This window comes from Glycine max, chromosome 10 (genome assembly GCF_000004515.6).
Source record: "Glycine max cultivar Williams 82 chromosome 10, Glycine_max_v4.0, whole genome shotgun sequence".
NCBI classification, from domain to species: domain Eukaryota; kingdom Viridiplantae; phylum Streptophyta; class Magnoliopsida; order Fabales; family Fabaceae; genus Glycine; species Glycine max.
In genome coordinates, this window is record NC_038246.2 from 44,462,434 (window position 1) to 44,487,379 (window position 24,946).

General features: G+C 30.6%; 2 protein-coding genes and 1 non-coding gene across 3 annotated transcripts; all 3 read right to left on the reverse strand.

The window, feature by feature from the left end:
• Positions 1 to 277: 277 nt before the first annotated feature.
• Positions 278 to 440, reverse strand: MIR4378A (microRNA MIR4378a). Its single transcript, NR_048705.1, has one exon. It is a non-coding gene; the product is annotated as a microRNA MIR4378a (primary transcript).
• A 3,595-nt stretch (positions 441 to 4,035) lies between these two features.
• On the reverse strand, positions 4,036 to 13,472 carry LOC732570 (chorismate synthase). Its single transcript, NM_001250189.2, has 13 exons — positions 13,086 to 13,472; positions 12,134 to 12,284; positions 11,824 to 11,900; positions 11,683 to 11,741; positions 11,503 to 11,586; positions 11,315 to 11,407; positions 9,760 to 9,840; positions 8,487 to 8,618; positions 7,181 to 7,283; positions 6,944 to 7,038; positions 6,773 to 6,838; positions 4,934 to 5,018; positions 4,036 to 4,575 (listed from the first exon to the last, which is right to left on the reverse strand). The coding sequence occupies exons 1-13, from the start codon at positions 13,222 to 13,224 to the stop codon at positions 4,430 to 4,432; spliced, it is 1,311 nt and encodes a 436-aa protein (NP_001237118.2). The 5' UTR covers positions 13,225 to 13,472; the 3' UTR covers positions 4,036 to 4,429.
• Positions 13,473 to 23,369: 9,897 nt separating this feature from the next.
• On the reverse strand, positions 23,370 to 23,735 carry LOC102662389 (uncharacterized protein At2g29880). The gene has a single exon (XM_006590131.1). The coding sequence runs from the start codon at positions 23,733 to 23,735 to the stop codon at positions 23,370 to 23,372; it is 366 nt and encodes a 121-aa protein (XP_006590194.1).
• Positions 23,736 to 24,946: the final 1,211 nt, after the last annotated feature.

A 24,946-nucleotide genomic window follows, 5' to 3' on the forward strand; every position in this document is an offset into this window, starting at 1 on the left:
ACTAATTAAGACAACTTTTTATTTTGTATATTATTTTAGTTGTAGAAGGTTTTATTCTTTGTTTTGTGGAACTAATATCTATGACCCTTTATTTTTATTAATTTCTTGAGCAAACTAATGTCGAGACTAGGTACTTTAACTAATGTTTGGTTTTTTAAAAACAAAAATCATTTTCTAAGACAGTTCTATCGAGAATCGTCTTAGAATGTACAACATTTTAAGACGGTCCTTTCGGGGAGACTGCCTTAGAATGTCATACATTCCAAAGACAGGTGTGTCACGCAGACCGTCTTATAATGTTGTACATTCTAAGACAATCCCCAGGATAAATCCATCTTAGAGTGTATGACATAAGCCCGTCTTAAAATGTATGACATTCTAAGACGAGTTTGTGTTGGAGACTGTTTTAGAATGTACACCATTCTAAGACAGTCCTATGAACCGTCGTGATAGACCGTCAATGTTTTTACGACGTCCGCTACGACAATGTCTCAGAACCAACGATGTATGTGTCAAATAATCATCATAAAAACGTACTTTTCTAATAATGCTATTATGTTCACCGCTATGAAGGGTTAAATTGTTATTCATCACATTATGAATAATCTCTTCCATTTTTTTTTTAGAATGAATAATCTCTTCCATTAAACTAAAATATTGTTGATGACGAATGGCCCATTTAATATCATTGATTGGCCATAAAAGTTATCCATCAATTTAACCGTAACTAATTGTGTTTTTTTTATCATTATTATTATCATAAACTCGATATATAGATATAAAAGTCGCTTGATTGAAAAATATGAATGACTTAAAGATTCAATTCTCTCGATCCACACATGATAATATTCTAAGGTTATTTATTAACATACTTTTTATTAAATGATTCGTTTTGGTCTTATATATTGGAAGAAACTAGAAAGTTTCCGTTAACCAAAATATTAAGAATAGAATAGTTTAGTTGTATATAATTTCAATAAATGAACAAAAGCTGTCATTAGACATATCTTATCGTGCATTCCATGCAGATCCTTCAGTTGTAACTACCGGATTATTTAAAAATAAACATTAATAGTAGTGTGACATGTAATCAAAGTTAATGAGAAATTTGATAAACTTCTAATATAACATACCATATGGTGAATATAACTATCTGAAACCGCTAACAAAAGTCATTAACAATTAATATTAATATTAATATTATTAAAGATAAAACAATATTTATCATAAATAAAAGGTGGGTTCTGTACTACTGTCTACTAGATGATATAAAGTCAATTCGTGCAAATAGGACATTTCACAAAAAATATAGGCTGTCGTCTAAATGAGTCACCATTGTGGATAGTAACAAAAACTACAATTTGAGAGCCATTATACGTGTGAAAGTAATTCGATGACATTTAATTTCTTCACTTCTGCTAAACATTATTGGTCGTTATCTTGAAGAGTTGAATGTGATAGAAAGATAGTGACTGCCATAGTCTTTGGATAGATTTCGAAAATATTTTTTTTTTAGGATTGATTATGTTTTTAATATTTATAATATATCCATTTTATATGGTTTCAGTTCTTATAAAAGAAGTATCGACTTTTATTTCTATAAAATTTTGTTTTACAGTTTGTTTTTATTACTACAATTCACGGATAGCTGTAACAATCATATATTGGATTACAGACACGATGTTTATTAAATATGATTATAGATTAAAATGAATATGCTTATCGAGAAAAGGATTCAATTATCATCCAATCTAATTCAAGGCAAACTAAGATTCTTTAACAACCTGGACTATATTAGATGGGCTGACTTTTTAGGATTGACAAAGTTTGAATAGTTAGTTATAATCTTAACCAAATTTTAACCCAAATGAATATATTAATTGTTTAATATTTGACTAAGACTCTTGGATTAGATCAGAGATTCAGACATAGCACATGGAGAGCAGGGGTAGGGACTAGGGAGTATATCTCTCCTTTCCCCGTTGCTGCAAGATATTCTCCCATTTTTGTCTCCATTTTTTCTAGCCTAATTAGGGTGTTTGTTTTTCCTATCCCTATTCTCTAATCCCCATGAATCTTTGTAGGATCACAACGTTGAAATGAAAATTAATTGATAGTGCAATTTTTTTCACCATTAATTAATAAAAAAATGTTATAGTAGTTGATTTTTGATACTTTTATAGTTATTACTTTTAAAGTCATACTAAAAATCCAATTATTTGATAATATAAAAACTTTTATATAGTTCTGTTAAACTCTTATAATAATAATAATAATAATAATAATAACAAAAATAATATTATCAATCATAAAAATTAAATTTATATATTTAATAAATTGAAGTCTCTTTTAATAAATTTAAATTTATATAAAGAATAATAATGAAAATAAGAAATTATTAAAAATACATTTATATATTTAACAATTATTCTAATAGTGATTCTTCCTTTCTCATCTATTATTATTATTTAATTTATACATTCCACACAAAAAATGTTTAATTCTATATAATTGAAGAATATAATAAATAAACATTTTCAATGTATAAATTATATTATAATTAAAATTTATAATAAATAAATAAATAATTTTGAATATATAAATTATATTTTTATTTACAATCAATACTTTAAGTTGCGATCTAATTAATGTTATTTTTTACTATTGACGATTTTCTTATAAAAAAATACCATCGAATTCAGTTTAGAGATAAAGTAAAAAAGAGTAGATTGAAAACATTAGACAACTAAAAGATCAAATACTAAAAAAGCTTCTGTTAGTTTTGTGAAGATACTCTCCTCACTCTTTGAAACTCAATTAGAATTTTTTAATATTTTCTTCCTTTTCTCCTTTGAAAGTACAATTCACATACTATTCCAGCAACTAACAAAACAAATCTCTCAATCATCTCAAATTACTCTTCTAACAAAAAAAAATCTCTCAATCATTTCAAATTCACATACTATTAGTCTTGTGTTAGTCACCCATCTCTTTCATTCCACTTTTATCTAAGTCTCTAAATTAAATTTCAATATTTTCTTTTAAAAAAATGTCAATATTTAAAAATAATTTTATCTCAATTTAGATTTTCTATTGTAAATTCAAAATATAACTTATAGATTCAAAGACATTTATATATACATTTTAATTATATAGAAATAAAAGTATCTCAACTCATATGCTGAAATACTAAATTAAAAATAAATATAAAAGTTACATAACAATTTATTTTTTTAATTGATTAATTATCAAATGCTAAAAAGAATCCTGAACAACCTTTCACATATAACACTTAGTGCGATTCTCCACTTATTTTTGTTCAGCAAGAAGTCCTTAGGTACAGGCAGGGACTTCCTTTTTATAGATTTCCTTAGCTCATCTCCATTAGTTATGGTTTGGTCCTCCCAATTGTTTTGTAATTCTGTTTCTTAATATATTTGGAAGGGGGTTGTTTAGGAGTTGTTGAGGTTAGGGTGTCAACATAGTTTGCATGTCAATCTTCTTTTCTCCTTAGCCCTCCCTCGGTCTTTTCACAAAAAAGAAAAAACCTTTCACATATAACAAGTTAACAAAATTGTCAGAATTTTGCTAAAATTTAAGCACGCTGACAAGGGATTCAATTTCCCAAATGTGTGTACAGAAAAAACTTTGAATTCAATTCCTTAATTGTGCGAATGAAAAATACTTTGATAAGAGAAACAAAATTCACTTAAGTGATTTTCAAGTATAACCATATTTTAAAACCCACTTCCCTTGCCACTATTCGTGTCTACATTTTAAACAACGTGAAAGAGTATGTTTTTTGCAAATGATTCAATTATATTTTATGTTGTGTGGTTTGCGGTTACTGTGGATTTCTTTGTTACGTGCTAAATAAGTCTAAATATTTGTGTCCAAAGCATATTTTAACAATTTGAAGAATCTGTCACCGCTACTATAAAACTTCGCTAGAAATTTATGTTGATTTATGCACATATAAGTAACAATAAAGATATAAAACTAAAAAGCTGACACCATAATCATAATGCATAATATGAACAGCCAGTTAAACTTGCCAAAGCTTTCATTTATTGAAAAGCATAGCAACACTTATTGAGACCAAAAACTGATACATTTCTTACAATTTTTAATATCAGTTCACTTTTAAGAATGCCCCTATCTCTGTGCTTTTGCAACAAGGTTTACCGGAAACAATGTTCACCCTCAAAAAGAAAATAGGAGAGAAGAAAATAAACATAGTTTAACTTACATTAATACAAAACGATAGATTGCACCCGCAAAAATATCTGCCACAATGCGACCAGGAGCCGAATGCTCGCAAGGGGGGAACTTGGACTTGTCATCAAAGTGAATTAACCGCCAACTAAACACTAGCCAGAAGGAAGATTTTATCCAAGGCCAATTACTGGTTTATGCACCCCCTTCATCTTCAGAGAAGCGCTTCTTCTGGCCGTAATATGGGCACCAGGGGTTCTTGCAAATCTGAGTTTACGGGAAACAGATTACACTGCGCATATTGTGCCATCAATTGGTCCACAAGAACCAAAGCTACCATTGCCTCTACCATAGGTACAGCTGCAAGCCAAATCCAAACAAAAAATTCAGAAATTTTCTTTCCTACTGATGAAAATGCAAGTCAAAAAGAGTTGAAAACCTGAAATTTCCTCATGATAGAAATCATGCACAGACACATAATACACAAGTTCTCCTTTGTTTCTGACATTAGTTTTAGATGTCCTCAAGAAAAAGTTGTCATGTTACTCATGTAACAAATTATCTTGCCAATCAGGTAATTGTTGTTAACAGTTCTAAATTCTAAAGGCTCGTCTTCTGAGCAACTTAGACGAATTATTATATCAAGAGTTTTGAAAAACATAAAAAATGACCTCTGAGAATAATACAAACAGCACTAAAAAAAGCCAGAGTTATTAACCTCTTGGGACAACACAAGGATCATGGCGACCACGGGCTATAAACTCTGTTTCTTTTTTATCTCGAGTCACAGTATTTTGCTTCTTCTGCACAAGTGTAATACCATGTTCATATCAAATACATACAGTAAAGCAAAGTAATCGTCATGTGTAATTAAATATGCAAAAAACCACCTGATCAGCTTAACATGGGGTGAACATATGCATGCCTAGGAATGGATGGAGGTTATAGTTGGGTGGGACCAAGAGGACAAACACCCAAGGCTCCCCCAAAACCAAAAAATACTTTATTTTTTGAAAAATAATGAATAACCTTATATCCTCATATATACCTCTCACATACGGAAAAAGGAAATCAAAGAAGCAGCTTCAGCACGGTAGCAGTAATACTATTTCCTAAAGAGTCATACTAAGGTTTGATTAATGGATAGGACATTTCTTTACCGTATTCTATGTATAAAGAATTAAAGATTAATGCATAAGGCAAAGTCTAACCCTCATCCTCTTCAAACAGTGTGAGCAACAGCTATCTTTTTATGGATATGGGTGAATTAGGAAGAAAGGTCAATAAAATGAACCAAATAATGCATTATCAGTGTTTCCTGCTGAAAACAAGCATATTCTGTTCTCAAGGTCTCCCACTTATGTGGTTTGCAAAGTTTTATACCCAGTCTACCAAATGACGAATTACACAGGGAAATAAGGAAATATATCATTCAATATGGGTCAATTTACATACATGGAAATATGTAATCATTGTTACACTGGTTGTTTCATGCATTCATTTTTTATAACCTTAAAATTGAGGAAGTTATGGTTGATTTTTTATTTTTATTTTTTTTAGAGATTTTTTGGGTTTAACTCCTAGAGTATAAATATTTGTTGTAGGCTCGTAGCATAAATAATGTTTCTCCCATATAGGAAAAATGTTATACACTACTTCAAAGTTCAAACACATTACACTTAAAGGAGAAAAGATGTGTGTTTGTGTGTAAGGAGATTCATTAAAATAGATAGAAGATGATTAGATTTAGTTAGGAGGGATTCTTTTTAACATATAAAGAAAACAAACAGCAAAGAATGATGAAAAACAACACTGAATGAATGTATATGCATGAGTATATCAACATATATTGGCAACATTTTGGGTTCTGGCATGAACATAAAATGTCATATCGTAAATGAGTAGATAAAGGATCAAGATTCCATTTTATGTTGCAATTCCCCAGTGCTAGTCAAATTACATGGCATTATCCGTGAGTAATAAAATTGTTGAAATTAAGGGAGTAGGGTTGAGGTAGATTAGAAAATTAGGAAAAGAAAGATAAAGCGTGCAGCTCAATAGATGAACGCTTGGCGTGTAGCAATGTGGCAGCTCCAGTGGTGGGAAACATGAGGGGAACGAGTCCAAGGCAGATCCATTAGCCCACAAACTAGCCAAGGCACCCATTTGGAAGGTGTACGCTAGGCAGCATGGGAAACAATGGGAGTAACTGCCTGGTTTAGATAGAGGAGGAAAAGAGGGATAGAAGAGACCAGATAACACTCTATTAGGTATATAGATGAGATGTAATATGTCATTATTCACAATCTCTTCCCATTCGTCCACCTAAATCCCTAAAATTTCAGCAGAAGTAATGAAATACAAAACCCCTCTTGAGATTATTACTAAGCTACTCTAAAATATCCTTAAGATACTAAATATTATAAAACATTTTCTAGATATTCTAACAAGAATAAGCAGAGTGAAAGATATCAGTGAACATATCTGGGTGGCTAGTATCTGTGTGACGAGTGAATGAGATAGTGATGAAGACAGAAAGAGAAGAGATTAGACTTACTCCAATTGTTGATGTTGGCTTGAAAGCTATTCTCATATTAATGATTTCCCCATTGGAAATTCCACCCTGATTGTCAATACAGATAATATAAGTAAAACAAATATAGACATGTGACTGATATAGTGCATATCTAGAAACAACTAATTAGTAATTACAGAACAGCACAAATACCTGTATCCCACCAGAGCGATTTGTTCTTGTTCTTGTGTTTCCATGTTCATCTATATAGAACTCATCATTATGTTCACTCCCAGTCAAAAAGGTGCCTATAATAATTTCACTAAGCCATTAGAACACACTTCAGACACAAGTGATCAAGAAAATAACATTGTTCAATTGATCCCTGTTTAGTCGGCCAATATCATAAGACAAGGGCACTCGGACATATACATAAGCAAGTTTTAGTACCTGCAAACCCACTACCAAACTGAAAGCCCTTGGTTGCAGGCAATGACATAGCAGCTTTAGCTAGTTCAGCTTCAAGTTTGTCAAATACTGGTGAACCGAGACCCTGAGAAATAACAATGTCAACTTCATTCTATGTGGAAAAGTTCATGAAAAATCTGAATAATACAAATAAAAATTATGTGGTGTTAGAATGAGAACTGAGAGGTGCCCTACAAGATATCAGAAATGCAAGTAGACATATTAAGGGAGATTCAAAATTGCAAAACAACAAGCATGGTTTCAAAGCAGAGTGGTCAAAAGACCTCAAAAAGCAATCTAATACTGGGCCCGCTTGTTTAACTTTAAAAAAAATCTTTTTTTAATAAAATAAACAGTTTTTTGCTTTTTTGACGTGCTTGTTTCAATTGTTTTTCTAAGAAAAAACAGTTTTCTGCTTTTTTTGAAGAAGCAAATTTTATTTGCTTTTTAAAAAAATCACTTTTTTTAAGTTTAAACCAACTGGCCCATTTAATTGGCAGGGCCACAACTTAATTGTTCTAAAAGTAAATGTACGCTATACATGGAAGGGAAGCTATAAAACTCAAATGACTAAAGAGTACAGCTTGTCAGAGTCTAGTTATAGCCAAATTTCCACAGCTTTCTAGAGTTTCAACAAAAATTCATGTCATGTGTATTTATTAGATTAATTTAGGATCATTACGCACTATTGCAGATACGTGCATAGAAGTTATTGTTAGAAGGGGAAAAAATGAAGCTAAAATATGTTTTTCTTGCCTGAAAAATTAACTAATTTTGTTTTTGGCCACAAAAACACATCATTGACATGTGGCAAAACCTGATTATGCCCCGTCATCACTTAACAAAGCAAATCTAATGACAAGGACTAAAATTAAAAACATGTATTTTAATAAAATTAGGTATCAAACAGGAAAAAAATAAAAATTGACTAATTTTTTTAGGGACAAAAAGCATATTTAAGCCAAAAAAAATAAACAATAATATTTAGGGGGACCAAACCAATATATTAAAATGCATGTAAAAATATATTTTTCAGAAATTGGAGGGGGGATACACTTACCTCAACCCTGATTACAGGAGATTTAATTTATTTTTTAAAATTTTGGTTTTTGAATTGTTTCCACTATAGTTGTATTTCTATTTAAAGCCAACTAGCCATGTGATAGCTGAGTTTCCTAATAAAACCCCTTGCAGTTGCTATTACTTTTATAATTTAATTTGCAACCTAAACTCTACTTGCTATCTTGCCCAATTATTTGTGCTTAATAGAGACAGATGGAGGACTTACACGTGGACAGTTCCTCACAATGCATGTTACAACACCACCAACAGAATCACCTCTCACTCGCACAGCATCAATTGCAGATATCATCTTCTCTGCATATTCCGGGTCTGGACATCGAACAATGTTACTCTCAATCTGGACAAATTCCAAAAAAAAATGGTAAACCAGGAATTTGGCTTCAGAATTGCAAGAAAAATAATAATGATAAAAACATCAATAGAAAGTATTCTCAATATAAGTTATAACAATAATTAGTCAATTTGAAATATTGCATTGTAAATGTCTGAACAGAACAGCATGATGGCACCGGTTCAATAAAAGAAATGATAGGGTATTCACACATTATTAATAATTTAAATCAACATTAGTTTCCTTTCAAACGTGTAACAAATTGGATAGGGCACTGTATGAATTCTAGACCAAGTTAGCAGCAAATAGACAATTATTCTAGTTAAATGCATTAGCCATGTTTCATGATAATAAAAATTTATCCATTTTATATGAATGCAGCCCCCCTTTACTGTCAATAACTCATTATCAGTTAAAAATAAATAGATTTTGACATGTTTATTCATGAACTAACGTATTCTGTAATCTGTACAAATTGTAAGATCAAATTTAAGAGAACAATAAAGATGCATATGCACATTGGCCTGAAATTCAGCAGTGTGCCTGAATGCCCAGGGGAGAGCGTTGGGCATGGGACAGTAAAAGTATTCATCACTCATTTCCTTAGTAATGGTAAAAGTCATTTCCTTAGTAATATTCATTGGTAATGTTGAAAATGTTGAAGTTTCAATTATGGATTGCTATGAGATTTCTTTGGCAAAAATCATTAGTGTTAGAGTAGCATTTAGACAAACGTATTTGGAGAAATCAGTTTTAGTTTTAGAAATGAGGGTTACATACTAAGGTAAGTGAACTAAAACTTTTTTTTTCTCAATTCAGTAAACTTACTGGGGGTGGGGGAAGAAATGTTATGAACAAGTAGTCAAGACCAAATGCAATTTAGTCATATTATTTATGAATAGCAATTTCTTTTTCCAACAAAGAGAGTTGCAAGCGTAATTTGCTAAATGCATTCCATTGCCAATAAGTGGGCTGGATCAATTTTTTTGTTAGTTTGTGATATCCAAAATCCATAAAAGGAAACATTGAAAAATAAAACAGATAGTCATCTGCATGTTTAGAATACATGAAATTCACTTCAAACAGCTTTAGAATGGAACCACTGTGCTGCTTGTGCATACATAAATATGAATATTAACTTTAATACCTGATCAAGAGTCAGAGTGTCATGATCAATAAGGTCCTCTGGAAGAACAATATTATAAACTTGAGAGACATAGGCAAGAATCTGAAAAATAAGAGACCTTTAGCTAGGATCTTTCTTAAGGAATTGGCAAATAAAAAACATGTTACATGTACATATATTAGTATTATTATATCTGTATCAATCATGCATTATTGAATGAAGATTTGAATTTTGTTAAAAAAGAAGAGAGAAAAAGAATCAAATCAGATAGAGAGATCTGGTCAAATTAGCCTCTGACAAGTGTATAAGCTGACCTTATATATGACCAGTAGGGATAGGATGTCAACCCAGTGATCAATGCAATTCATGCTAGTCTTTTGAAGTTTACTTCTTAGGTAATGTTTCTTTTAAATCATCATACTCTACTAGTACATTCGCACTCAATGCACATTTACCTAATATAAGTATGCATAGGATGCCAACCCAGTGACAACTGCAACTCACACTAGTCATTGGAAGCTTATTTCATAAGGTAATGTTTCTTGATCATTGTTTCATTAAGTTTAGGAGATTTTTTTTTTTTTGCTCAGCAAAAATATATATTATATATATAAGAGAGTACCGGAGGTACTGTAGGTACAGGTAAAAGTTTAAAACACAGCTGGTGCAGAAAATTATGTCCCAGTTATACCCCATAATTAAGTTTAGGAGATAATAGTCATATTGTGTTTTAGAAGGAATTTTGGGTGAGGAATGTTTCTTTCTTTTAGAGGCTTTGGACACCTTTATCATCTGTATTCCATACATAAATCAACCATTAAGAACTTTTATTTTAATCAGGGTCCAAATTTACTTGGAACTTTCATTTTAGCAGAAACCTCAGTGATAATTAAACTCGTGAAATCAAATCCCTTACACTTTTACTTGAATCTACTCATCTCTCTACTAATCCAGATGGAAGGGATAGGACTTTGGGTTCTTGAGTTTTTCTAGTGTTATTTTAAATCTTTTTAGTTTCTAGCTCAAAATCATGAAAGTTTCCTTCTTGACAAATTCATTTGCATGACAAGATGTCCCTTTAAAGTCAAGTCTTTCACTTCAACAGCACTATTTAATAGGATTAGCACACATGGCATATGCAGCTAATAGGCCTCACAAAAACATGTTATATGCAGATCTAATTTAGAAATAGAATGCTATTGATTTTTGAATTGGACGGGGAAATTCATATGAAAGGTTCTCAGTGTTATCAATGGCAGATGGGGGAAGGCCAAAATTCTGCCTTATAAACACGCCATTGCGCCTTGTGGCAGACCTCCCTTCACAAATTTCCTACAGTGGTTGGCAAAAATTCCACCCCGCCATTCCGCCAAGGTCGCTATTTAATAATACTAAAGGTTCTTGGTGATCATTGGGTGTATCCTCTAACTTACAATATAGATATATAGATTAAGAAAAGCTAACACATTCCCAAAATAATACATCCTTCTTGGCCAGTTATAACAACAATAAAAAAACACAAAGAAAATACTACAAAAAAGAATAATAACCTAAACTCATGAGACAAGTAACACACCTCAGTTCCAGAAAAGTCTTTAAGGATTTTCTTAGCAACAGCACCAGAAGCAACCCTTCCAATTGTTTCTCTTGCAGAAGATCTACCACCACCCTTAAACATAAGAAAAATCAGATGTATGAGCATAATACATATACATATTACAATGAATAAAAATGTTAGACTCATTACACTAAAAAAATCAGTACCTGAACGGATCTGACACCATACTTCATGTCATAGGTAGCATCTGCATGGGAAGGCCTATAAGCTACTGCCATCTCAGTATAGTCCTGAAAAAGTTTCCCAGAGTACAATATTTTATCAGCATCCCTAAATTAAGATAATTGTTGCTTGTCATAAACAAGCTCCTAGCATTAGATACTCACATGTCCTCTTTGATCAGTATTGGGTACAAATACATGAATTGGAGTTCCAGTAGTAAGTCCTGCAATTAACAGATTATACTTCAAACCTTTCCCAAGAAAGGTATAATTTAACCGCTAATAATAGTCGGAAGAAATATTGACCTTCAGAAACTCCTGAAAATATTTTACATGTATCAGTCTCCTTTCTAGGAGTTGTAATTCGGCTCTGACCTGGCCTCCTATACATAAGAACTTACGCGGTTATTCTTTGAGGACAAGTTGCATCAGAAGCAATTACAAACATTGCCAACCATTCATAAATGTCATATTCCCTTACTAGCAGTTTAGCACACATTTCAATAATTCAATCAAAACTATCCTATAAAGTATTTCTCTTCAACCTCCCAAGTGTTTTTATCCCACAATGCAAGCAGTTCAATGAAGATAAAGAGATGATTTCATAGGCAAGCACCTTCTGTCAAGATCCAATTGCATATCAGCTTCGGAGAGAGGAAGGTGAGGAGGACATCCATCAATAATACAACCAACACCTCCTCCATGCGATTCTCCATATGTTGAAACACGAAAGTGATTTCCATAGATACTCCCAGCAGCCCGTATCTCTGTAATATGTCAACAGTCTCAGAAAGTTAAAAACCGAGCTATCTCAATTCCATTAATTTAGAATTCTTAACATGTAATGTAACTGGCATGAGAACCAATCATTTCCTTTAATTCATTGGCATTGTGTTCATCATTCATCATAGACTCCAATCCTACTTATTGAATTTGTAAGTTATATAGAAAGTTAAAAAAGCTATTGACCGTAGTTTCTGAGAATTTTCAATTCTTACCAGCTAAAAGAAGATGCCGCAAACATGGTTTTCAGACTAAGCCTACATACATCAACCAGTGAGCCTAAAAGTTAAAGTGAGGCGGTTTCGGGAATATAAGCAATAGCAGCCGTGAGTCCGTGCCCAAAGGAATGCAATGCAAACGATGGGGATTTGAGAAACACGACATCCAATTTCACTCAGCATGATATATGCACTTTGTTTCAGAAACTCTTACACGAATTACATAATAACAATGTCACACAAATGACAATGCATTCCTTTACAACAAGTTACAACCGATACCAAAAACCTAGACACCAGAACTAAGAAGAACAGCAATTCAGCGAACGATTTGAGATATTTAGTTGACAAATTCGATTCAGCGAAGCAAAAAAAAAAAAGATAAGATAAGATAAGCATGAAAAAACAAGAAGAAGAAGATTCTAGTAGCTGGAATTCCTCAAATTAATTCTAAGTAATGGCATAAAAACAAACAATAATACACATATAAGCAATTGAAGAATAAAAACGTGAAAATAAGGATTAATTGAAAATGAAACCATTAACAGAGAGAGAAAGAGGACTTACGAAGTCTCTTGGGAAGACGAGGACGGAGTGAGAGACGGAGGTAGCCGGGGGAGAAGGATCGGAGATCGGGATTGAGAGAAGCGAAGGCGGAGAGAGCGTCGGTTGATGAGAATGGTTTGGTGGAGAGAGAAGAAGCCATTGAGAGAATTAGATTGATTGAGGAACAAAAACACTCACAGTATCTATCAAGTTCAAAGTTTAGTTGTTGAGTTGAGTTGAGAGAGAAAAAGAAAAAAAAAAAAAAAAAAAAGGGAGGTTGGTGATGGTTGGTGGCAATGAGTGTAAATTATGAAGGGAGAGAAAGACAAGTGGCTACCACCTACCACCCTTCTCTCTATTCGTCGATATCATCTTCATGTTTGGTGTGCGCCACGGACCAGTCTACGCCCAGGTCTAGTGTTTGGTACAAATGTTATTCCTATTCCTGCTTACTTAATCATGACGACAAAAACTTCTTGGGCACCATGTGCAAGTTTTGGTGGAAAAAAAAAAATGCATCGTCTCCATCCGATTTTAAAATTAAAAAAAAAATTAAAATTAAAAAAATTAAACGGTTAAGATCGATTAAGATAAGATGAAATTGTTTACACAGATCTTTTCTCTCTGTCTTCCGAGCTTCTCCCTCTTTTGGTCATCGGCGACAAGGGCCATCGCAGCGTCTCCGGTGGTGAACGTCGCCGCGTCTCCATCGGCACCGACATCATCCACAACCCCATCGTGCTCTTCCTCGACGAACCAACCTCCAACCTCGACTCCACCAGCGCCTTCATGGTCGTCAAAGTCTTACAGCGAATCGCTCAGAGCGGAAACATCTTCATCATGTCCATTCACTAACCTAGCTACAGAATCTCTCTTAGACCACTTGATCTTCCTCTCCCACGGCAACACCGTCTTCAGCGAGGAGGCGGTTGCACGGGGAATCGACGACGAGGCCGAGGAAGGCGACATTTGCGGGAAGGTCGGTGTCTGAGATGAAGGTTTCCACGACCCCCACATCGGAGATGGCAGCGATAATGCGCTGGCGAAGGGATCCAAGGAGGAAGTGCTGCGGTGGTGATGGTGTGGGTGGTGTCAGAGAAAGAAGGGTGATCGGAGACCAGTGCGAGAAGCTCGGAGGAGAGAGAAAAAAGAAAAAAAATCTCATATTTTTTATTTTATCTGATGTAAAAAATTTCATCATATCTTAATCAATTTTGACCGTTTGATTTTCTAATTTTAAAATTGAACGGATGCGATGTATTTTTTTTCTAAAACTTATCCACGGTGTATAAGGAGTTTCATTTACGCACCCTAAAATTCACCCTTAATCATTTCTAATTATTTTTTTAATGATTTATTTATTTTTTATCTTATTTTTTTATTTAGTTTGATTTTTTTTTTAAATTTCAATTTGAATGTTATTTTATTTTTATCTTTTATCTTTTTAAAAAGTTTATTTGCCTTTTTATCTTATTTTTTTTATTTAGTTTGATTTTTATCTAAATTTTTTTAATTTGATTCTTTAATCTATTTAAGAGTGATATCATAAATCATTTAAAAATATTTTTTTTGTTCACTTTTGTCTCATTCCTTTCAATTTCATTTTTAACAAAAAAAGTTCATTCTTAAATAATTTACGATATAATTTTTTTTACAGATAAAGGTGTAAATTGAACCAAACAAATTAAATAAATGATTAAATTGAACTTTTTAAAAAATAAAACATCAATTTGAAAAAAAAAATAAAGGATCAATACTTTACCTATCTTCTTTGTCATTTGATTAAATTGGTCATTTGATCTTATTTTTTCAATATATTACCTATCTTCTTTGTCTACAAAATCTTGTTAATCAATACTTTTAGGATTAAGGATGAATGTGGAGCAAGACAAGTGAGATACCTCTTGAACTTGATTTATATCATAACTAGCGGAAACACGCATGCGTGTTCACATTTCTATTGTATTATTGCATAAAAAGATAATATGCGACAATAATTTCTAATTATAATTTTTGAATTATGTTTAATGAATGATACACTCCAATTGAAAAAATAAAAAAACAAATTGAATAGCACAACTAAAAATAAAAATAATTAGTTGGTCATAAGAAAATCACAATAATTTTGGCTTTGAAAAAAATATTCTCCTTTCCCCTTTTTTCCATAAATTGCCTTCTTATTGATAATGACAATTTCCAAATGCATATCCCATGAAAGACCTATTAAATGAATTAAAACAATAATTAGTAACAAATAAAGGAAATAAAATATAAAAAAAAATGTGTAAGAATGAGTCGAAATTAAAAAAAAAAAACTATGGATAAATACTCAAAGTGATGAGAGGGACAATGGGAGAAAAAATGTGTTATGTACTAAAATTCTTATAATTGAGGAAAACACCTTTGATCAAAATTGTAGAAATAATGGAGAATGCAACAACACTAAAATACTAGGAAGAAAAAAGAATGCAAATATGGCTCGGGAAAAAATAAAATTAGAAGCAACAATAATTGAATGGGAGCTTTGAGAAGCAGTGCAATTATATTTATAGTGTACAGTAAAAGTGAGATAAAGGGACAAAATTGGCTAGATGAAAGTGGAGATTTGTTAGTTGTTATTCATGAGTAGTTTTATATAGAATATTTGCAAGGAAATAGGGCGTTACCTCCAATATATGGTTCTTTTAGTAGGAATTATACATATTTTTATGTTTAGTGTGATTTTATAGAGTAGATACTCCTATTTTTATGAATTAATGTTGAATCCAACTCAATTTCAAGTCAAAGAAGAGAAGGTTCAAGTAGCTGATGACTTACTCAGCGAGACAGGTCCGCTTAATGAGTGACATCCGTTTAATGAGGCATATAGCTCGCTTAGTAGGTTGGGAAACCCTAGAAGAGGATCTGTTAGAGATGTGCTCGCCCAGCGCGTAGCTAGCCCGCCCAACGAGATCGTTGTCTCTTCTTGTGCTTAACTGGCCCATTCTCGCTAAGCCAAAATTCACTTACTCTCGCTTAGTAAGCCAGTCTCGCTAAGCAAGCCTTCAGAAGCTGAAAAGTCTAAAAGCCTTTAAAACACTGAAGTTGACGGAAATAAAAGAGAGTCTTTTTGATAGAGTGCGAGGGCGCACAAAAGGAAGCTGAGAAGACAGAAGGAAGGCAGCTGAGAGAGCTTAAGTTAGAAAGAGTGAAGTTTAGGGTTTAGAGATTGTAGGAAACATCCTCGACCATCCTTTGCCATTTTCTTTCACTCAAAACTATTCATTCCTTGTATTAAGAGCTTGTATTACTCGTAATGAAAGACTAAGCCTCTTGGTCGAGGAGTTCTGCTGAGACCTTGGTGTAACATTCTTTCACTATCTATTTAATGTTATTTTTATGTGTTCATTGCTTTTATTTGTGTTTATTTTTACATACTTGTGGTTTGATTACCCATTTGTATGTATAGTTAGGATTTTTAGCATTGGAAAATGCTTTGAAGCCTCAGAACTTGGTAGAGCAAGCTAGAAATTTGTATGTCTAGGAATGAAGTGCGGTGATCTAGTTCATATTATGTTGTAGTAGACTTAATGCAACTTTTTTAGACTAAGTTTGTTGAGTGATCAAGGATGAAGTTTAAAGAGAGTTAGATTCATTCACTAGAGTAATTTTGGTTTGAGTAGTTTCTCAGTATAAGAATACTATGATAACGTTAAAAAGAAAAATACACATTAACATCAAGAGAAATTCAATAGAGCAACCCAACGCTTTTTACTTAATAGTTTTCACTTACAAAATTTTAGATATTTAGTTTATATTCCAATAGACTTTAGTACATAATTCAACTTGATATTTACCTTACTTTTAATGCATACAAATGTTTGCATGCTAGATGTACAATGTCTGAGTGAAACAAATTCTCTGAGAATACGATACTCGGTCTTACCATTTTATACTACTAGAGCGAATCAGTACACTTGCCAAAGAACACTAACAAGATTACATAAAAGATTTTTCATTTTTTTATTTTCTATTTTTATATGGTTATTATTATTTTTATTTTAAACATAAAGAGACATTTAGGATAAAATAAACAAATAAAAGTGAAGCTCAATGAGTGCTTACACATCTATATCCATTGTTATAGATTATTAAGTATGAATCTAACTTATTTATTTATTACAAAATATTTATTAAGTATTGGTATGATGTATTTAAATGTTTGAGCTGACTTAAAAACCTACTTATATGATATATTTTGTAGAAATCTCGTCAATAAATTATTAAACATATAGATCTAAATAGGTAAATGAGTCTATCAAACTTATTATTAATATATATATATATATATATATATATATATATATATATATATATTATAAACAAACCCGTCTATCATAGACTTTTTAAAATGTTTAAAGTTTAACTTTTTTTTAATAAAAAGACTTTTTATAAAAGCTCAAGTCTGTGTTTTATATCTTATTTAAAAAAATTAAGTCATGTATCACCTACATAAACGATTTATTGATAAAATAGTTGTTACTGATATTTAAACGAACTTAAAAAACAAAAATAAACTACATTAAAAAAAATGATAGGAAATTAATTCCTTTTGATTATAGTAATATTTTATAAGAAAGATAAATGTTTACAAATTATTCCACTAAAAAAAATATTGTTTCAAGTTTCAACTTCCCCTCCTCAGTGACTCCCTAACTTGTTAGTATAATTCCTTTTGACTATACTTGTCGCATAAGATTATCTTTCATAAATAAGAAACAAGAATTTATGTATTTTGATTGGAGTGGTAATAGAGAAGAGATGAAACAAATTATGTTGGACCCAAAAAAAATAATTTCCCCCACCCCCGAGTATCTGTTGACCATACCTTTTAAAATTAAATACATTTATTGGAACATAAATAAATAAACAATATTTTATAATTGAAAAGTAACATGTTAAAAAAACTGACAAATAGTATGGTCAAATTTAATTTAGATTTTAAAAAATTATAATATGCAAAAATAATAAATAATTTTACGTTAAGAACAAAATAATGGATTTTTTTTCATTCAATATATTTATTTCTTCTCTCTCTTTTCCACTTTTTCAAACAAGCAAAGAGAAAAAAATCCACTCTTTCCCTTCTATTAATCCAAATTATACATAGTTTTATCCCATTTTTCTTTTATTTATATCCTTCCTCTTCCTCTCTTTTTTATTTATTTTCTCACTATTTCACTCTAAATTATTTTACTTGGTAGCATGCATCCATTAGAATAAGACGGATAGCTATATTAATATCCAGTGTGCACATTGAATAATGGAGCAAACATGGTACACGCATCCCAATGTAAATAAACCACAAAAAAGATTACAAAAAGTAATATAAATTAAATGGAACGTGATAAAGGGAAAGAATGAGTGAATATAGGTATAAATAAACACCAATAAATCACAAATAATTATGTAAGTGAACTTAAAATTTAAGTTTATGAATTTTATGTTTACTTCAATCATTTTTATATGATGTGAGATTGATGTATTCTAACACAACCGTACAAGAGGAAAAAAAATATAAAGATGAGTATCAGATTTGTGAATGAAAATGAATGAGCCGAGAGAAGAAGAAATAATATGTATAACAAAAAAGAGAAAGATGGATAAAAAGGAGGATTTTTTTGGGACGTTAAAAATGTTAATTCCTATCTTGACTATCACCACCCTCGTTGCCTTGATGATCATGAATGTTGCACTTAATTAATTTCTTTAAGCTCACTGCAACATCATTAATAAATGAGATAGGGAGTGAATAAAAGGTAGTGTGAACAGAGCCTAAAGGTTGGAGCCTTGGAGCCGGAGGTGTTCCAGTGTATCCCTCTCTTTCTTATTTAGTTCTTTTGGGTTTTGGCCATTAACAAATGAACCTATGCTTCTTGTGACAGCTGGTGTGTTATTTTAAAAGAAAATATATATATTTTTGTCAATAAATTATATTGAACAAGTTATGAAAATAAGCTCAAAACATCTTATAAATTACTCCACTATCAGATATTTTGTTAAGTTCTCACAAACACTACCATAAGCACTTATAATAAAAGTAAGTCTGAAGAACTCATTGGTTTTTACCATGAAGAAGCATCGAAATGGCCCATGTGTAGGCCATCATTCTTAATCATTAGATATAGTGATAAAAAAAAAAATAGGATTAAAGATTGGATACTTATTAATATTTTGGTTAGGAATTTGCAATCCAGTTCCTTTATATATATATATGCAAAATTTGATTGAAACAAATTTGGCTAAATGAAACCCTGACAAAGAGATGCGCCACAAGGTAGACGGCAAAGACCAACTCCTCTCTTTTACATCTCAATAATAATCAACGAAAAGCGAAAGAAAGACAAAACGTTTGCATATATGGATTCAGAAAGTAGTAGAAAGGAGGAAAAGGCATAGACTTGGATGATCATTGAGCTTTGAGGACTATTTTACAATTTTAAAATTTTCTCGTGAACCCATTGTGTCCTCTTTTATCTTCTTTAGCCAATAAATTTTGGTCATGCACTGGTGGATCATATATAATGCTAGTCTACTGTAGAATCTACCAAAAAACTCATAATTAAAAAGTTGTTCATAAACTCTTTTAATTCTTTCAAGGGCCACCATTTCTCATCCTTTAACCTTTAACCTTTAATCTCAATTATTATTAAATTAATTCAATGATCCCAAAACAACTGGAAAAGAGGTTATCGAAAGACTTATTGGAAAAAATCTAGAAGCATCATGGTACATATTTGTTAATGATTTTTTTTATAGATATTTGCTAATGATTTTTTTGTTAAAATTATTTTATACTATCCATACATACATTAAACTCTTGGTCTAAACTCTCAAAATGCAAAATGCAACCTCTAAAGTCTAAAGAGGAGTTAATAAGATATTCAAGTCCACGGCATATGCATGATAAGAGTAGTGGTTTTTTTTTTTTTGGGTACATATAATAAGACTAGTGGAGTATCTTAGAAACATTACAAATGAATATCACGTAGTACATTTCATCAGAATTATTTTTTTATTCTCCTTTTGGCTCTTCCATATGTGCATAAGATGGTGTGATGTGAGGAGTTATCCCTGTTAATGAAATAAAGTGAAAGTGAACGTCGATTGGAGTAGGTGGAGGGAGGCCACATACTGATGAGTGATGGAAGGAAGTTCTCCCAGACTACACGAAATGCTTTGTTATTATTATTTTATTTTTTAAAAATCTGTTTTAACAAAAACTTATTAGTAGTAAAATTTGTATTATAAACAGGAATACAAATAAAATAAAAATAAAATTTATTATAAAATAGGAGAAATTGAATCAATCAAAGATAAACATATAAGTATAACAAAAAATAAAGATAAATATACGATTATTTTATATTAAATAGAATATGCGTAGTAATTTTTACTTGAAAATTATTTATTCATAAATAATTTAAGTTACTCAATCTGTGATTAACTGAATGCAGGATAGATTTATCCAACTTCCAATCACTGGAGTCTGGAATGTAAACATATTGCAGAAAATAAATCAATTTATCTTTAAATTCGGTATGTGTTTGTATTAGCATTCTTGATATAAGTTTAATAAAATTTTCAAGTCAACATGTACCAACAGCAATTAAAGGTGTCATGTAAGTTTTATATTTCTCTTATTACTCCCTTTCATCATCGCAATTTTTTTTATAGTTTTCATGAAACTTATCTAGTAAAGTATAGATAAAAAATTATTTTGTAAAGTATATATATATATATATATATATATATATATATATATATATATATATATATATATATATATTATTTTCTTTCGTGAAAACTCTATTTTTATTTTTCAATGCTATCCATTTTGGGGTATAAGTAAATGGTTTCGATGGTATCATTCTTCACGACTAATTTTAAATATAAAAAACTGTTTTTATCAAGAAGTAAAATATTTATTATAAAAATATAGAAGTATTAAAAAAAATTAAATAAAAGCTTTAGTTGTTTTTATATTTTTCTTTGATAAATAAGATCTTGTAAAAAATAATAAAGATAAAAATAAATATAAAGACATAACTTATACATTAAGTGGCGAAATATGAATTTGGAATATAAGATTTGATATTCCGGAAGGTGCTTCACTTTTTCCCTCATTTATTTACTATTTCTCTAACCTCTCACCTTTTTACCAAAATCCCTTTCTCTTTTTCAACTTATTGCACCCCTACCAAAAAAACTTAATGTACACAACACATTATCTTCTTCAAATGATCATGTATATTAATCATAGGAATTTTTATTTTTAGGGGAATCAATGTCAAGCCCTTAACCCAAACCCCTCATTTATATGTAGATGATGAGGAATTGAGTAAACTTTTTGAAGTTGAAGGAAAAAATTAGTTATCACGCAAATGAACATAAAAAGTGAGATGATACTTTTGTTATTTTTGGTGATTTTATTTGACTCAATTATGAATAAAGTAGATTAAACTTAAATTCACACATAAAATAATCTTTTCAATGAAAAATTAATTCTATAAAATAGTTTTTATGCGTAATTCTATAAAATACTTAATTCAGTTAATTAATTTATCAATTTCAAATTTTAAACTTGAATATACAAATGTGTTAACGATTCAAAGAAAAAACTTTGTCATTCACTAAATTTTACCCAGATAAAAAATGATCATTGCAAATATATATTTTTTTGAAAGATAGCGGAGATACAACAGTGCATCAAAAAAAAAGTCTGAATTGGAATTGGAATTGGAATCTAATAAGTGCATGGAGGAAAGATGTGGCAAGCATAACAATGAACATATTATATATTTTTTTTTGGATTCATCTCTATATATATGAAAAAGGATTATATTCTCGGTGGATATAAAACGTTTTATATAATTATTTAATTATAATTCATTATATATAATAAATATTTTTTTAAATATCTAAACTATCTATATATTAAAAAAACACTAACAACACATTTTTGTGAAAATACTTTTTATTTATTTATTAAAATTTATATTTTATTTAATGATTTTTTAAAGTCATAAAATTCAATATATTTAAACTTATGAGTTAAAATAAGTTTATATTTTAAGGGGGGTGTATTGGATTGGGATTTTGAGAGAATATTTTGACAAAAATAATCTTGAAGATTTTAAAAGATTATGTGGGATTGTATTGATTTTGTGGGATTTTAAAATTTTTTTTTAAAAGACTTTTTACAATCAGAGTTCTTAACCCAAGATTTTAATGGATTTCTAACACAGATTTTTAAAGTACTTTATGGATTTTTAAGATTTTGAAAGATTAATACATTTTAAACAAAAAAATAACGAAAGTTACAAAAGTGAATGAAAAAGATGATAAATAAATTATAATGTTTGAATAAAGAAAATAAAAACGATAGAAATTTTAAACCTTTTAATAACAAAGTCATTATTGCCTAAAAAAATAATAACAAAGTGATTCAAGAATAGAGACCCAAAAGATATAGTTCAACAAACTCAGGATGTTTAAAATAATATGTTAATAATAGATGATCAAAATATTAATTATTCCCTAACTTAAAGTTTATCCAAGATGAGCGTTCTTCCGGTGACATCTTCAAGAAAAAATCCTTTTTTGCTTTAGTATTTAACAATTCAGCTGTCTTGAAACGCGTTATGTCATCCAAATTTGGAATTTCTTTTATAACATCCCAAATAATACCCTCGAGCTCTCTATCTCTATCTCTATCTTTTTCTCTTTTCTCCATCATGTTGGATATTTTTTCAAAATTCACAGCAATAGTCTCAATGCCAACAGAAAGATTTTCCAGAACGTTGCCTTGATTGTTGATCCCAACAGCGCTTGAACTCCCTCCATACTCGGATCTCCTTCGCTTGTGACAGTTTTGTTTTTCTATGGGAACCTCTGAATCTAAAGGGGGGTGGGATGGTGGACTTGGTTGGTTTGGTGATGGAGGCTGATATGCTGGTTCATAGTTATTTGGTGTTATGAATGTATCACTATTAGGATCATATGAAAATTCTTCTATCCCAACAGTTTTATTTTCTGGCTCAAAAGTTGTTGCATCAGTATCATCTGGATCGACTGATATAGAATTATTCCCGCTAGAAACTCCACCCCCAACAACGATCTTCAAATACTCATAATCAACCATACTTTTTCCTCGAAGTTTGCTGTGACTTGGGTGAGACTAAAAAAAAAAATCATTGTTAATATACTACAAATATTATAATTTACTAAATTTATAACTATTAATATATTTAAAAGATTATGAACTTAGCTCAGCTTTAAGTAATCTTTCCATACATCCTCATGAGCAGTGAAAGTTTTTCCAATTGGGTCCCATCCAAAGCCAGAGTTGTTGCGCATAAGGGTTGACATCATGTTATACTGGTTTCGAAACCACTTCATCCGACTCAAATAATGACTATAAGTTTTAGGGAATTTAGTTTTTGCATTGAGTTGAGGAAGTATTATTCGTTCTACATTTTGTTTGCTAAGTGACCCATTGGCATCACGCAATCCCCTATTCATAGCATCCACCAAGAGGTGCAACAACTCATTGGTATCTTCCATAGTCCAAGATACATAATTATCTTTGTCTCTACTCTTTCCTTTGTTATTTTCTTGTGAATCCCCCATTTGATCGCTAATATATATATAAGAAACTAGTTATTTGACAAAAATAGTTATTGTTTCCTAATTGTCAAAAGTATAGTGACTATATCCCGAATAATATACAATTCAATAGAAAAACCAATAAAAAACTACCTAATAATAAAATAAGGGTCATGCTAACATGCGCACTTAGGGCACATGTTAAGGATACTTCCAATAGTAACTATGTCTTAAAAACAACAATTTTTGACTTTTAAAAAAGTAAATTGCACAACTTTCAATACAAAATTTCTATACATAATACACTAACAAGTGTCTTAAGGGCACATGTTAGCATTTTCCATAAAAATAATACTCATATATCATAAAATTATTTAAAAAAAAACTATTAACAAAATAACAATAATAATAACACAATAACAATTAAAAAATTATTAACACAATAATAATAATAATAACACGCTGTCAAAAAAATAATAATAACACATTAATAATTAACATTTTAATAATAACACAAGAAAATAATAATAATAATAATGGACGTTGTACTAAAACAAGTTGAAGAAACAGAAAAAAAAGAGTTTTTTATTTTGATTTGCATATACAGTACTAAAAAAAAAGCAATATGAAATCTTGATGCATATCAATTGCCATTCTTTTGATGCATATTCATTGCCTGGACGTTGAAAATAATATGAATACGAAATCTTGAAGCATATACAACACCCTTTTCTTTTGATTTGCGTAATATACATATAGTATGAACAATATTGACTATCAATTGCCATTAAAAAAATAGGTAAAATTGATTGAAAAGTTGTAAGAGAATGAACCACAATCTTGATGCATATCAATTGCCATTCTTTTGATGCATATTCATTGCCTGGACGTTGAAAACAATATGAATACGAAATCTTGAAGCATATACAGCACCCTTTTCTTTTGATTTGCGTAATATACATATAGTATGAACAATATTGACTATCGATTGCCATTAAAAAAATAGGTAAAATTGATTGAAAAGTTGTAAGAGAATGAACCTGGTAGTGGTTTGTGTCTTGTTCGACAGGAGAAGAAAAAGTCTTTGGAAGATTATGAAAAGTCTCAAGGGTTTGGGTGAGATTGTTGGAGGAGTATTTTATGTGTATTTCTAACTAAAAAGTCTCTCAAAATCCATTCCACAAAAGAATCCATCAAAATCTATTTACTTTTGAATACCAAAAGACATTCTAAAA